Genomic DNA, 16440 nt, shown 5'->3' with positions numbered 1-16440 from the left:
ATACTGTCTGTCATATAACAAGCCATGCACCTGTGTGACATCACATGATCATGGACTGGTGTTTATACCACAGAAAATAAAGTTTTCTCTCTTTCTACAGTAAGATTCATTTTTTAAGTAATTGATACAGAAAGTATATTGGAAAATTGGATAACTTCCCATTATACAACTCCTTTAACCCCTTACCGCACCTTGATGTAACTGTATGTCATAGGATGTGGGTAGTTCCTGCACCTTGACGTAGAGTTACGTCATGGTGATCGCTTGTTAAATGAGACAATGCAAATCTGCTCTGAATGGCGCACCTTCCATTCTATGCCCGGCTGTAGGCCATAGTGACTGCGGTGCCTATAGGGCAGGGCATGGAGGCGCCGATCGTTGCTATGGCAGCTTTTAGGTCCGATGAAGGGCCCCAGAGTTTCCTTCAGTAGAAGTCTGCTAGATCGTCCTGAATACACAATCTAACAGTGCTGATGTCAGCCTATGCATAGGCTGACTATGTATTATGCTGCAATACATTAGTATACATTTGCAGTATATTACAAAGAACAAATGATCACTTGGTCATGTCCCACCCTGGGACAAAATAAAATGGTCAAAAACATTAAAAAAGGGGGCAAATAAAAACAAATATTAAAAAAATAAGTCACCTGATGCCCCATCCCATATAAAAATCAAGTACAACATAAAAAAGTAATCCGCTACAACTTGTTTAATAAAATAAAATTTTTACTGAACCCATACGGTGAACGCCGTTATATAAAGACAAAACAACAAAAATAATGAAATTTTCACTTCTGACCTCCTTAAAACAGCATAAAAAGTAACCAACGTGTGCCCATACAGCGGTTTACCAACACATTTGGGGGGCATCCTCGTTTTTTGTCATTTTATACTTTTTGACGGTTTAATTTTTGCCCAAAATTAATGTATTGTCTAAAATAAATTAGTTTGTAAATTGCACCTCCACTTTGTTTTAACCCCTTTGAAACTTCTAAAGGATTAATACACTTCTTTAAAGTTGATTTTTTTTCATACATTGAGGGGTGTAGTTTCTAAAATGGCATAATTTACGGGGTTTTGTTGTTATTTACTGTTATTTCATAGTCAAAATTCACAAAAATTTTCATAAAAATTAGAAAAATTCTGAACCTCCTAACAACCTAGAAAAGAGAGAGGGTGCATAAAAAGCAATGCCAATATAAAGAGATTTGAAGAACAATGTGTGACAATGTATAACCTCCTACAATTACACAGGGCACATTTTAAAAATCAGGCTTGGTCCTAAAGGTCTAAAATGGCATAGTCATAGTCATAAAGTAACCCAAGTATAGTTATGCATCAGTATTTAGGTCAGTTTCCTACATCAATATCTGTAAGTAAAAAAAAAACACAAGAGTTTTTTTTCCATTAGACTTTTCATTTATCTCATTCTTGGTTTTGGTTTAAGAAGACTTAATTCAAAGCAGTGATCCAAAGTCTCGTAATTGTGGCCTCAATAAGTAGCACAGTACTGCATGGAAGAAAGATGGTATCTTGTTGAAAATCACATATTTGATCAATGATTTTATTTTGTTATTGAAAGGATTAATACATACAGTGTTTTTTTCTTTCTATTTGGGATACTTAACTTTCATTTTAGGTAGCGTGAGAGAACCTGTGTCATGCTTTTTCCTTTTCTGATGAAGCCATGCAATGGCTCACACTTTTAGGCTAGGAAGCAGTCACCCCTGCATTCATTTACACACATTGGTCCCATATGAATTCCTCTCTCTGCTCTTTGTAATCATGCAGCTACTGTTAGGGAACAAGACAAAGTTGTTTTAAATACACATCCAGGGGTTGTGTATATTAGCCAGTAAAATAACTCATGTGAGAACCATTATGGTAACCTCTCGTTTACCCTGATGTGTGCAGTGCATAGCAAATAGACAACTTGCAACTTGCTAGCATCCGTGATCTGTGATGCAAGTAGTGATTGTTAGCAGCTAGTCCCTTTGTCTTGTAGACGACATAAGGTTACTGTGCTTATCAAAGCAAAGACTTTTTTTATGGGATCCCAAAATTTCAACATGTATTGACCTGCACCTTCCAATACAAATGACTTCTAACGATATATACCACTGACACGGTCTACCACAAACGTATACGTCTTCTTTAATATTAGCAAAGCTAAAAAAAAAAAGCGTAGGTACTAACCACTAATAGTCCTTAACTCAACTCCACGATGTGCAGACACAAGCGGCAATGCTTTAGAGACATGAAGAAGACGGAGCCCCCGAAACTCAGTATGCTATTGCCTCGATGAAACTACAGCGGTAGCAGCCATAGCAGCCGCTATGGGGCGCGCAGTGTCAGGGGGCCCCATCATCCGACCTGACACAATAAAGAATGGAGTTTGTGCACCATTATATCTATATTGTACTGCACATGTCCAGCATAATATGTAGATAACATATACTGTGATGTATATATGCAGTATCTGTGATGTGTATATGGTGTCTGTATACACTGTATGTGAGTATGTTGCATATGGCACTGTATGTATGTGTATATATATATGTGTGAGTATACTAATATGTGTATTTTTTAAGTGGGAAGGGGGGCCCCATGCAGTGGCCTCTCCTAGTTATTACAGTGTTTCTATACTACTGTTAAATCTATATATTAAGGTGTCTGGAAGAAATAGCTAAACAATTGGTTGGCCGTCACTGTATAATGCTGGCTATATTTTTTAGATATTTGTAGATCTAAATTTTGATAAATTACACAGTAACTTTTTCATCCATTATACAACGCAGCTAATCATTTCATTGATACCAACTTGGAAATTGCACATAATTTCTAGAACTTTATTTTATGTCAGTATAATACACCAGACACCCACTATGTACGGAGTAGGCTCAGCTCCTGAGTTCTCTCCATTTACCCTATTCCACTCTGATGTCCTAGTACACCATGCTGTTGGAGATGGGTTTTACAGTGCATTCTGGTGACCTGTTGGGCAGGTTGGTGGTTTATGGCCCCAAATAACAGGTTCCCTGTAGTTGATTACGTGGTGAATGTAACCATTGCTGTGTGTATGTTCCTTACTTTTGTTTAATACATTTGACTATTTTGTATCAACTTTATCGTTTCAAGTGTATTTTTACAGAGTTTATAAAAAAATTGTTATTTTTTTGTTTTCCAAAAGATTGACCTTGTGACAATTTGTGGTAGTGTTGCTTGGCACCGTTCACTTACCAGACCCCCAGCCACAGGTGGATGTGCTGTGGCTTTGAGTATAGCTATTTCTTCTAAGGGCATGTTTGATAAATGAAGCCCTTTATAAATCATATGGCTATGTTAAATTTGTCACAGATATACACAGGACCAGGTTCAAACAAAGCGATTCTGTTCTGGTCTTAATCAGTAAGAAATAGAATTATTTCCAAAACATATTGGATAAAGAAAAGTCGAGGATAGGATGGAAATTCCTACCTTCAGCACTAATATAGCTGTGAAATTAGATTTGTTTGGACAGATACATTTATTTCATCAACCTAAAACAGCTGGCAAGCACACACTGTATATTGTCTTTTCTTGTTTATGTTGCTTTCAGTGTGTGTCATTGTTTAAAACTCAATTTAGATATATATGTTTTATGGTTTACAGCACAAGATGCGTTCTCATTTGGAATTTCTTTGTATTCAAATATTTTTACACTTATTGAGAAGCCTTCCATTCTGTTACTTTTACTGCTGATTATGAATTATGATGTCTAAAAGAAAAAAACATTCATAATATCATTCATTTTTATAGCATATTTTCTTACAATAGGATACATATACACTGTTAGTCAAGTCAATGGTTTTGAAAGTGTCATTGTCACTAACTCAAAACACACACACTTCCTACTGCATTAATTCAGTATTCATGCTGCATGCATATATATATATATATATATAGATATATAGATATATAATATGTATGTACATTTTGATCTGGAGTAACCCTTTTTCAGCTACCGCATCATTATGTTGAAGGTCATAAGGGGGAAATTTTAAGATTTTTTTTTTCCATTATCTTTTTGAACGTTTGAATGCAGGTGTGACCTGTTCCTTATGGATGAGGTTTACATATTGATTTTGAAATATTTATTTTATTTAAAACTATGTTTTCACACAAGATGAAAAAAAAAATTGACAAAGCTGAAACTAATGGGGCACTTATTAAAATCTGAATCCTGTATAACTTAAGTAAATGACCCAAATGCAGGCCTAACTACCATTTTTCCTAAATCCTTTAAAGGGAACCTGTCACCAGGAGACCCATTTTTAGCACTCCTCCAGTCCCCACAGAGCATAGTACATACGAGCCAAAGTGTTTTTGTATTAAAAATTGGTTTTACAGAAAAAAAGATGTTATATTGTACCTTTCATTAGCATCTGCTGTGTGACTAGGCAGTTGCCAAAAGGGAGGGTCTGGAAAGGAGCAGTTCCCCCCCCACCCTTGGGGAACAGCTACTCCATGTGACCTTTTCAAATATATGACAACACCCATCACTGGGCTTAGCGACGCCCCCTGCTCCTCTACAACCAATCCCGAGTGTGGGGAGTTATTCATATATTTGAAAAGGTCACATGTTTCCCAAGGGGGGGGGGGACTGCTCCTTTCTAGACCCTCCCTTTTGGCAACTGCCTAGTCACACAGCAGATGCTAATGAAAGGTACAATATAACATATCTTTTTTTCTGTAAAACCAATTTTTATTACAAAAACACTTTGGCAGTGTATGTACTATGCTCTATGGCAGTGGTGGCGAACCTATGGCACGGGTGCCAGAGGTGGCACTCTGAGCCCTTTCAGTGGGCACTCGGGCTGTTGCCCCAGCACAGAATTCTCCAGACAGGACTTGAGGGATCCTCCTGCAGGCCCAGGTAGTCCAAAAGGTGAAGCATCTTGGTCTACCTGAGACTGTAGGAAGAGAAGGTGAGGACAGGGTCAGATTATCATTGGAGCCATTGAAGCTACTGCAATTTTTCATGTTCAGGGAATCTCCAATGGCAATCTGAATTTTGCCACCTTCTGTCAACGATATTGGTGTCCTCAGGACCCTTGAAAGCTGTGGTATAGCACAGAGCAAGAAGATTTTAATAATTTAATGCTAGAATTGCCGTGTAGGCACTTTGCAATAAATAAGTGGGTCTGGTTTGCATTTTGGGCACTCGGTTTCTAAAAGGTTCGCCATCACTGCTCTATGGGGACTGGGGGAGTGCTAAAAATGGCTCTCCTGGTGACAGGTTCCCTTTAAGTTGCTGCAAAACATTTTTTGGTAATGGGACAGCTAGGTGACTATTGCTATGGGGTTGTTAATTGAGCCATTAGCTGGTTAACTTAATGGGAAAAAATTATTCTATATCGAAAAATCCTTTAAATAAGCATTTCTAAGTACCGTACATAAACTTGTCTCTTGTTACTCCTGGGTTTCAGCACCAGACCTCCTGCCGGCTCAATGTTAGTATATTACCCTGCAACATGTTGACAACCATGGTTGTCTAGCGACTTACAGATAGATGACCCCTAGTTACAGACAGACCTCTCTGCCCTCTGGAGAAGCTTTCTGGATGTTTTACTTTTGTCCCAAGCTGCAATGATCAGCTGTAATGTGTCTGTAATGAAGTTTTATCAATGATCCTTGGTCCCATTACAGCAAAAAAATTTTGAAAATCCAATTGTCACTGGAACAAAAATATTTGTTTCTAGCTATAATTATAAAATATACAGTTCCAACTTGCATACAAATTCAACTAAAATTAAAATCCAAGGAACCTATCTTGTATGTAACCTGGGGAATGCCTGTATAGGTAAAGGTCTTTTGACATTTATTTTTGTTGAAGATAATTTTATTGTACCTGCAGGTCATTTTACCACTGTAAGCAATTGGCAAATATTTATTCTTATTAAAATAATGCTCTTGGTTTCTAGGAATTGATGAACGGTCTGGTGCTTCCTCTTGGGGGACAAGTGGACAGATTAGCCCATCTTATGAATCATCAAGGGTAAGTGTGTGTGAGAGAGCTTGGTGAATAAAAGAATTAATAATAATAATATTAACAACAAATGTGACTGTTTATCCAAGGCTACATGCACACTGCCATGCGCCCGCTGCACGATAGCACGGCGGGCACACGGCAGCGCGGGGAGAGGAGGAGGAGGAGGAGGAGAGCACCGCTCACCCCCACCCCCCTCCATAGGAAGATAAGGGCCACGGCGCCGTAATACGGGAAAAGATAGGACATGTCCTATCTTTTCCCATGCTACGGAGCGGTACGGTGCCGCTCCTGTACAATGCCGTCAGCCCATAGAAGTGTATGGGGGACGTATATCGGCCATATATACGTCGCCCATACATGTGTGTGAATGCAGCCTAAAAACAAGATTGACGGCTGGTAGTAAACAGATGAACCCACCTATACACAGTGATTGAAAGCTTAAGTTTGACACACAGATACAATGAGAGCTTTCAATCGCTGCGTGTGCTTAGTTGTCCTGGTTTGGCTGTTATCTTGCATTATGTTATTAGACTTTCTGAAAAAGTAATACTTACAACGTTAAGAGCAAATAAATGGCCTTGCGGCCATCAGTGTTTCCTCTCCCCTTTTTGCCTTCAGCCTGAGCTGCCAATGAGTTTGGGTTGGAGCCATGAAATATCCAGACAGCGAAAGAGGGTAATCCAGCATACTGACAGACATTACTTGTGGTTGCCTTTTAAAACTCCTTAAATAAAATTTTTATTGAGAATCAATTTAAATGTAGGTGGCTTACAGAAAAGCTTACTCATTTCATGCATTACTGCTCTTGGTTTTACAATATTGCTATGTTTTCCTTATCCCCTCCAGGAAAATGTATTTGTGTTTTTAAGTTCCCAGATTCTCAGTGGAACATGAATGGCTTTTAGTCTCCACGTGTTTCCTTAAGTCTTTTTAAGGAATCCTCTTCTCTAGCGTGGGGTTACATAGTCACATTTGCCTCACAATGATGTAACTGGAGTACCCTACATTACTTAAGTGCAGGTAAAGCTAGTTGAAGACTTTAGTTATGTTTGTTTTTGCTTTGTTTTTTTTTTTTTGCTTCTGTTTTATACTTTAAACAGGCGATCAAAAAATAGTGAATGGGTTAAGTGGGAGTAAAAATATTCTCTAGACAGCTGTATTTTTTTTACTAGCTGTTTAAGAGATCTCTATACCAAATCCCTGACCGAAAGGATTTTGTTTGGGTTTTGCAATAACTTTAAAAAATGTTAAATAAAACAATAACTTGCAAGATTTCGTGTTTTCAGCGGTTTGGTTGTTTATGTTGACCCCATCTTCATGTTTTTGTGCCATTATTTCCTGTTTGCTGCCCCCCCCTCTATGTAGACACTGTTTGTAGCTTACATTCTATAGTGCCAAAAACATTTTGCAGATGTGCTTATCATTGCTTAATCTTAATACACACTTCTTCTTTTGTTACTGTTTTGTCATAGACCACCCAAGGCCAGCATTAAAGGGTGCTGTATTACATCAGTTGTTTGATCATTTTTGCCCTAACAAATATTTATACAGCAAACTATAGATTTATCTTAAGATAAAAGCTAAAGAAATATTGATATTTTGTGCATAGTCATCCATGATTTGAGTTGTAAGTTTGGCATCTTGTCATAAGAATCTTCTGTATAGGGATTGAATAAATAAACCTATGCTGAACAAGGAGATGTGAAACCGAACTTTACAGGCTTGTCCTGCAGCAGGCATCTATAGACTAAAGGCATAATGGGAATGTTTTAGACTTCCTCTCTGAGAATATCTTAAGCCCATTGATGCGTCTTAAAAACTTGATTTCATTTGTTGTGCACAAAGCCCCCCCTCCTGATAATGGAAATGTCTATGTACATTTAAAAGGGACCTGTCAGGGCGATTTGGGACACTTAAAGGGAACCTGTCACCAGGAACCTCATTTTGACTAAAGACAGGTTGCAAACGCCCATTACAGCTGCATTGCAAATTTGCCCTTATTCTTTTTTTTAAGCATTTGCATTACAATATAATTGGCTGTTATAACTTACCTTGCATCCTCATAGAATCCTCTGTGTAGTTCTAGGGGTTGGGCTTTGGTTTGGATGCCTTTCAAATAACAACATGTGTCTTGTCTCTGCTGCAGACTGCTCAGCTCTTGGCCCCCTCTTTTGTGCTCCTGTACAGCTCCTCCCTCCTGCTTCTTCACAGAGGTCACAGCCTGGTGAGCTGACGTCAGTAGGAAAGGGAGGAGCTTTCCATTTGTCTGAGAATTGTCTTTTCTTGCAATTTTTTCTTACTCAGACTGGGAAACTATAGAGCTTGTCACACTTTCTTATGATCAAGTAATCCAGGGACTGGCTTCTCGGGTGTACATAATTTTTAGACTACTTCAGAACTTTTGGGCTTTGTTTTCTTTTTTCTTAATGGAGCATAACATTGAGGACTGTTCACATGCTGCACTTGAATTATGTTTAGAAACACCAATTCAATCACAGCAAAGCCTTTCCCAATTGCATATATGTTTACACCTAAACTATTGTGTTTAGTTGTAAATATGTATGCGATTTGGAGAGACTCCTCTCCAATCTACTTGGCTTGTGTATCTAAATGCACTTCAAGTGCAGTGTGTCTCAGATAAAACACCAAAAAGCTCTGTGATTTTATGGTCCTTCCTATGCTATCCACAGTAAAGAACAGTTCCCACTGAAGACTGCCCAAAATTTGGACAAATAACGCTAAAGACTTGATCCACAGTAGCCAGGTAACCACAGCTTTTTTTTTTGTGTACAAGAAATTTTTTTTGCCTTTTCATTTTAATATATATATATATATATATATATATATATATATATATATATATATATATATATATATATATATATATATATATATATATATATATATATAATTTTTATATTTGTATAGTAAAAGATAAAACCCAAAACTCTGATTGGTGAGAGTTTAATATACAGGTAATGGTTTGTCCCTGCTTTTGTAGAGGTTTTCCGATACTGTGACTTCACAGTCTGGCTGCATGGTAATCCATGACTGGTCAAGTTCACCTGTTTTTTTTTTTTTTTTTTTTTTTTTTTTTAAAGCATGTCCAGCCAGTCGTGGATTAGCACTTGGCTTTGGCTGTTTGTCAGCTTTGTCAGACATTCTGATATCTTGGGTAGGAAGCAGAAGTGTAACTCTATTATTGGGATAGATGCTTGATTTACAATTTAAAGACCTTTTTTCACATTTTCTGTATTGGGGGAAGCATCTGAAATTTAAGTAAATTAACATTTTACATAAATATTTACATAATACATACCCAAATAGTTGTATTAACTAAATACAGGCAGGGTTAACGTACAAGATAGGTTCCATAGGTTTGTCCTTCAGCTGAATTTGTATGCAAGTCGAAACTGTACATTTTATAATTGTAGATCCAGTGGCAATTGGAGTTTCAAAATTTTTTGCTGTAATTAGACCAAGGATTATCAATAAAACTTCATTACAGACACCTTACAGCTAAACACTGCAGCCTGGGACTATAGCAAAGCATCCAGAGGTCACAGTGGGCAGAGGGGGCCGTCTATATCTAGGGGTAGTCTGTAAATCTGGTGTCCTTAACCCCTTCACGACGCGCGCCGTACGGGTCCCGTTGCATGGAGAGGGCTCGCGGGCCGAGCCCTCTCCATAGCCGGTAATTCTTTGCTGCATATTGCAGCAAAGGCTTACCAGTAACACCCGCAATCGGTGCTAGCACCGATCGCGGGTGTTCTCACCTCGATCGCCGCCGGCAATGCTGCCGGCGGCTTCAAAGAGATGGCGCCGCCATCTTGTTGTGGATCGCTGCTCCCCGATGACGTCACAGGGACCGGCGATCCGTGCTAATTGCACATTGTAATGCATGGGGAGTAAAATCCACATATACTGCCATACTGTAGTATGGCAGTATATGATAGGATCGATCAGACTACCTAGGGTTAGAGTACCCTAGGGAGTCTGAAAAATAGTAAAAGTAAAAATAAAAAAAAGTTAAAAAAAAAAAATTATAATAAAAAAACCTAAAAATTCAAATCACCCCCCTTTCCCTAGAACTGATATAAAAATAAATAAACAGTAAAAATCATAAACACATTAGGTATCGCCGCGTCCGAAAATGCCCGATCTATCAAAATATGATAATGTTTTTTCACTACGTTTAACCCAGTAACGGAAAATAGCGCCATTTTGAAAAATTTAAAAAAATTCATAAAAAGTGATCAAAAGGTCGCACAGTCCCAAAAATTATAGTAATGAAAGCGCCATCAAAATTCGCAAAAAATGACACTATCCACAGCTCCGTACACCAAAGTATGAAAAAGTTATTGGCCCAGAAGATGGCAAAATAAAAAAAAAATATTTTGTACAGGAGGTTTTAATTATTTTAAATGTATGAAAACATTATAAAACCTGTACAAATTTGGTATCCACGTGATCGTACCGACCCAAAGAATAAAGTAGACATGTCATTTGGGGCGCACAGTGAAAGCTGTAAAATCCAAGCCCACAAGAAAACGTCACAAAGGTGGTTTTTCACCATTTTCACTGCATTTGGAATTTTTTTTTTCCCGCTTCCCAGTACACGCCATGGAATATTAAATACCGTCACTATGAAGTGCAATTTGTTACGCAGAAAATAAGCCATAACACAGCTCTTTATGTGGAAAAATAAAAAAGTTATAGATTTTTGAAGTTGGTGAGTGAAAAATGGAAGTGAAAAAACTAAAAAAGGCCAAGTCGTTAAGGGGTTAAGTAGGGGACCGCCTGTATCAGATTTTCAGCGAGTAAAACACATTAGTTTTTTCGGTAAGTAATTTTATTACTACTACTTAGAATAGGTATAATCAAAGATTTGAGTGTAATCTGTGATTGAAGTTCGCTCCTGGTCACCTCTGCGGACACACGGGGCACGTTTACAATATCATACACTTGCTGTGTGAAAAACCCATTATTGTTTACAGGTATCAATGTTGATTTGAGCCAAAAAAATTACAGCCAATGAAAATGCTGCAGGATTTCATTCATGGAGGTCAAGTACTTTTGGTTTCATTCTGTAAATGGCCAGAAACTGCAGGTTTCAAGACACAGCAACAATCTGCAGGTAAAATCCTGCTGCCCTGTGAGGTCTAATCCTGTAGCCCAAGTTACCATGTGGTGCTATTTTTGTATGCAGTTTATGGATGCAATGTATTTACATTACTTTCACATTGCTACAACTGTAATTGGCACATTGTTAGCCCCCAACTAATTTGTAGCAGTTAACTCGCTGTCATTTTGGGCTTCCTGCAAATGACATGAGCAGTTCCCTGGGCTGCAAAAAAATGGTTTTGTGGACCACCGTTTAAGTTCTGACTGTCAGGGGAGTTAACAATGTTTATGCATCAGGGTGACTTGGACAAACAGAGTGTTTGGTCATCCACTTGGCAAATTAGGTTTAATGTGGATAAATGTAAAATTATGCAGCTGGGGGCTAATAATCCACATGCAGCACATGTCCTTGAGGGAGTAAATCTCGAAGAGATTCATGACGAGAAGGACCTAGGCGTACTAGTAGAGCATAGATTAAATAACAGCATGCAATGTCAATCGGCTGACAACAAGATCTTGTCATGTATCAAAAGTGGTATGGACTCTTGTGATGGGATGTAATACTACCACTGTACAAGGCATTGGTCTGGCCTCACCTGGAATATGCCGTCCAGTTCTGTTCACCAGTCCATAGAAAGGAGGCCCTGGAGATGGACAGGGTACAACGAAGAGCCACAAAAATGATAGGGTTATGGTGGGTCTCCGTTATGAGGAAAGATTAAAGCAAGATTAAAACAGTCTTCTCTGCTTTATAAAAAGTTTTTATTACTTTCTAAAGTACTATTAAAATTAACACTTGTATTCAATATGCTAATGAGCCGGAAGGGCACAGGTCTCTTCACCTGAGCGCCTCCTAGGTTGGAGGGCTGATAATTTATTCACTCCCCCTATATTTTAATTTTAGGGGAGTCCCATCCTGGTATCCTTCAGACTGACGGTGACATGACCCAGCACTCTAAGTGTCAGGCACACACACTGAGACGTCACTTGCGCCGCTGGTGTGATAAGAGTGCAGGTGTGCAAGAAAACTCTCAGCGCATGTGCATAGGACTTGCAGAGTACCAGGTGATAGATCTTTTTAGGTGGGGAGCGGAAAATTCTTGGGGAAAAAAAGGCTGCATCCTAAAGGACACCTGCTATCATGTCTGTTACTAGTCCTGTCACCACTACCTGTTGGAGCCGCTCACAGGGATTCCATCACAGCCTTTATCTAGTCCATTCATACATTAAAGGGGTACAGGCGGTCCCCTACTTAAGGACACCCGACTTACAGACAACCCATAGTTACAGACAGACCCCTCTGCCCACTGTGACCTCTGGTGAAGCTTTCTGGATGCTTTAAAATAGTCCCAGACTGCAATAATCAGCTTAAAATTGTCTGCAATGAAGCTTTATTGATAATTCTTGGTCCTATTACAGCAAAAAAATTTGAAACTCCAATTGTCACTGGGGCAAAAAAAAAAATTGTCGGGAACTACAATGATAAAATATAAAGTTTCGACTTACATACAAATTCAACTTAAGAACAAACCTACAGTCCCTATCTTGTATGTAACCCGGGGACTGCCTGTATTCTCTTCTGGGCATTCACATTCAGTTTCATTAATCAACCATAGATATGTACATTTCTTCAATTAGTTGTTAATTAAAAAATTTTTACCGGCCACCTCTGCTGGAGTGATTGTACAATGAAACAAAAGTTTTTTTGTATATGAAATGTCTGGGAGTTACTACATGTCCCGCAGCCGTCCTATGGTAATGATCGCTGAAACCAGGTGGTCAGGCAGGACTCAATAGGGCATGTCTGGCCATTGCTGCCAAATTGTGAGGTGGCCGTATCCAAGGAAGCGATGTCGTTTCTAAGGGACATGGCTACATTAATTAGATATTATCTTCACACAGGAACATTTTTTTTTTAAATAACATATGGCAAATGAATTAAATTAAATGTGTAAGCCCATTAATCATTCTAAAATGCCCTTTTCTTTATTATGTAAATGAGGCAGGTGACATGGTCAGAGGCAGTGATGTCAACCCTGTTACCCCTCCCCTCTCCTCCCCCTGCTCATGTCTGTGTGTAATGTATAGTAAAGCATGGCTAGTGTGTGTGCTGCATCTGCTGACATGCTCTCCCTCCTAATACACATGTGAGACACAGACATCAGCTACACATGTACCTGACATGTTCTGCTATACATATAGCTGCATCCTGGAGCTGTTGTATCTCTCCTATACTCGCACACCTGTTGCAGGGGGCATTGCTGTCAGCACCAGGAAGCACATGGAGGATCAATTACACTATTATACCTCACTTCATTATACAGACGGTCAGTCATGTGTATAGGAATCTCATGTATCTCATACACACACAGGCTGCAGGGGGCGCCAGCTCCAGGAAGCACATGGAGGAGCCGTTACACCATTATACATCACATTATACAGGCTGTCAATCCAAGAGCACTGGGGGGGGGGGGGGGTGACTGTGCCATGATAATGACTCATTGGACATCTCTCAGGTCATTTGCATATATCTTTAGTACCTCATTGTTTAAGTGTACAGGCAGGTAGAGGGACAATGCTTTCTAATGAGTTTATAAAAATATATTTTGTTTAGGGGGTTAATTTGCCTGATGTGTTCTCTTTAAGGGGATTAGCCCTTTGACACTCGAGAGCCAGTGCAGTGGGAGAGAAACTGGAGCATTTGTTTCTTTTATTACATTTGATGTTACTTTTTTTCTTTTTTAGCTACACTCACACAACGACTATACATTAAGTCAGAGAAGTTGTTGCACTGCTGATAGTACATTGATTGGAAACTACATCTGAGTGAAAGGGATTTACCATCTGGCACTGTGTGGGGTCCTCTACAGTTACATAAAGGGGACTTTTTTTCTTTTCTTTTTTTTTTTACAATTTTGACAAGGCCCGAAGTCAGCAGTGCTGATGTATGTGTGGAAAGTAGACATCATTTTATGCTGCTTTTTAGCTGTAGAGAAAGATGCTGTTGAACTGCAGTTTTATCTGTACCATGTGAACATACCCTCACGTCATCTGCACATTTAATGCGATGGCAGCGGAATTTACCCTACTGTAATATCACAACCATTGCGCATTATGCTGTAGTTGGCTGGACGCAGATGCTTAACCCTAGCGCTGGAAAGTTTGAATTCTGTACCAGGATGCGGTGCACACAAATAACAAGCTGGGGATCGTAAATCTGCAGCAGCAATGGCTTTTATGTTTCCTGCAGTGTGTGTATGGGATGTGGGTACATCCCAAACATTACACTGCAAATTTTTCACACAGACAATCCACACGTAATAAGTAGTGTGTGTAAAACCTCAAGGTGACATTATTTAACCTTTAGCACCCTCCTCATCAATAGCAGGGTTGCCCCTGGACATGCAGTATGAAACAACAAATTTGGTGACGTACTTCATATGTGTAAATTATTTCTTGTTCTCATTTTAATGGAATCTAAAATGTATTCCTTATTTTCTGTAAAGGAATTTTCTTTTCTTCCAGGTCAGAAAACATTTTACTATATATGTATTACAATGGCCAATTAATGCTCTGTACATGAATTAAGGGTGTCATTACACTCTATTAGCAAGGCTGTCACATAATCTGCTTAACGTTATTTTGCTTTTCCCTAGGGTTTTGCAGACAGCCCTCATTACAGTGAACACTTGAATGACAGTCGATTAGGGCCCCATGAAGGATTGTCCCCGACACCTTTCATGAACTCAAATCTGATGGGTAAGTAGGTAATGCTTATGGGCAGCCCCTAAAAGCCTCTTTTCTTTTTGAGACGTTTACGGTTTGTCTGAAATTCATCATTAGCATCATTAGGTCCTGTAGTTTGTTTTCTGTCTTTTTGTGTACTTTGTATATAACACGTCAATCGTATCCATTTTATGTGTGTTTATTGTCGGATATTACTATTAATCTAGGGCAAATGTTGTGTACAAAAGGTCTTGGTTTGGAAATAGGGTTGATTTGGATTCTGCCATAGCTTTCCACCTTCACACCTATCCATATTTCTTTTAGATGCCTTTAAAACTGAGGTTTTTTCATTTTGCTTTAAAAATATGTTCTGGGTTGTTCAGATGCCACAATACTTTCTCTGTGGTGTTTATACATTATTGAACTAGATGAGATTCCTAGTCACATGAGAAGTGATTTTTACAATAAAAACATGTGTGAAACCAGGCTAGGAGTAAGATTTTCAGACTTCCACTTTTTTGGTCTTTGTTCTGCCTGACATGACAATTCCGACTTCTACCCTGTGCAGAACATCTTCCTTTCACTGTTACACTATCAACAAGGTATTATAAAAATTGTATTTTTGATTGTTACACACATGTAAGGTAATGGATTCTTGTGTCAATTCAAGAGATTCACATACCGATGTCAACATTTGATGAGTTGGAAATGTTATTCTTTCTCTTCACTTTGTCATTGTGTGAGTAAATCACTATATAAATCAGCTATCTTCTTTACAGAATTTCCTCCAGTCAATTTTCTAGTAATATATTTCATGTTTGAAAATAGTTTTATACTAAATGATAGTTATTTATTTACTTAACTCAGATATCCGGTGTCTGTCTACATTTAGCTATTGGTATCTTATAAAGCAATTTAGCATAGTGCTAAAAATAATAGTCTGCAGTGACCATCTTTTTGTTGCTTTGTTCATAATGTGCGGTATTATATTGTCGCCTGTGTGACCTATTTTTGCTATCTCAGTATTGTCCTTTTAAGACACAGCCCAAGTAATCTAAGTGGATTAGCTAAATCCAAATCCTGGTGGTCTGCAATTTCTTCTGGAAATCTTTCTGCTTTGTCTTTATTTTCTTAATCTTTTTTTCTTCTTCTTTGTAATGGCGTTTAGAAAGGTAACTCTGGATTACTGGAGCGTTGCAGCGTCTGCTGGCTTATGACTGTGAGGTGCATGGCCGGATATATTTACAGCAAATGTTTACATCAGACACAAAAACCTAATAGAAATGTGATTGCATCTCTAAGCCAGTGTCCATGTTTTTTGAGCCTGTTTTTTTTTTTTTTTTTTTTTAGATAAATCTACAGCTCGGCTTTTTATCTAATGCCCCATCCTAGTATAACAATACTGTACACTATTCTAAAAAGCTAATAATAATTCTTTAAATAGTGCACACAGATTACACAATGCTGCACAGAGCTTGCCAAATTGGTCCCTGTCCCCATGGGGCTCACAATCTAATCAATCTACCAGTCTGTTGGAGTGTGGGAGGACCTGGAGG

General features: G+C 38.6%; 1 protein-coding gene across 5 annotated transcripts in view; it reads left to right on the top strand.

The window, feature by feature from the left end:
• The window catches only part of TCF12 (transcription factor 12), a 141437-nt gene that overhangs the window by 31542 nt on the left and 93455 nt on the right, over window positions 1-16440 (top strand). For all 5 annotated transcript variants that reach the window (XM_072148138.1, XM_072148137.1, XM_072148142.1 and 2 more), the window contains exons 4-5: window positions 5967-6040; window positions 14815-14917. In XM_072148138.1, coding sequence (XP_072004239.1) covers window positions 5967-6040; window positions 14815-14917 — 177 coding nt within the window. The remainder of the gene's footprint in view (window positions 1-5966; window positions 6041-14814; window positions 14918-16440) is intronic.

This window comes from Engystomops pustulosus, chromosome 4 (assembly GCF_040894005.1).
Source record: "Engystomops pustulosus chromosome 4, aEngPut4.maternal, whole genome shotgun sequence".
NCBI classification, from domain to species: Eukaryota; Metazoa; Chordata; class Amphibia; order Anura; family Leptodactylidae; genus Engystomops; species Engystomops pustulosus.
Note: the sequence above shows the minus strand (reverse complement) of the source record. Positions and strands in the feature narration are given on the sequence as shown.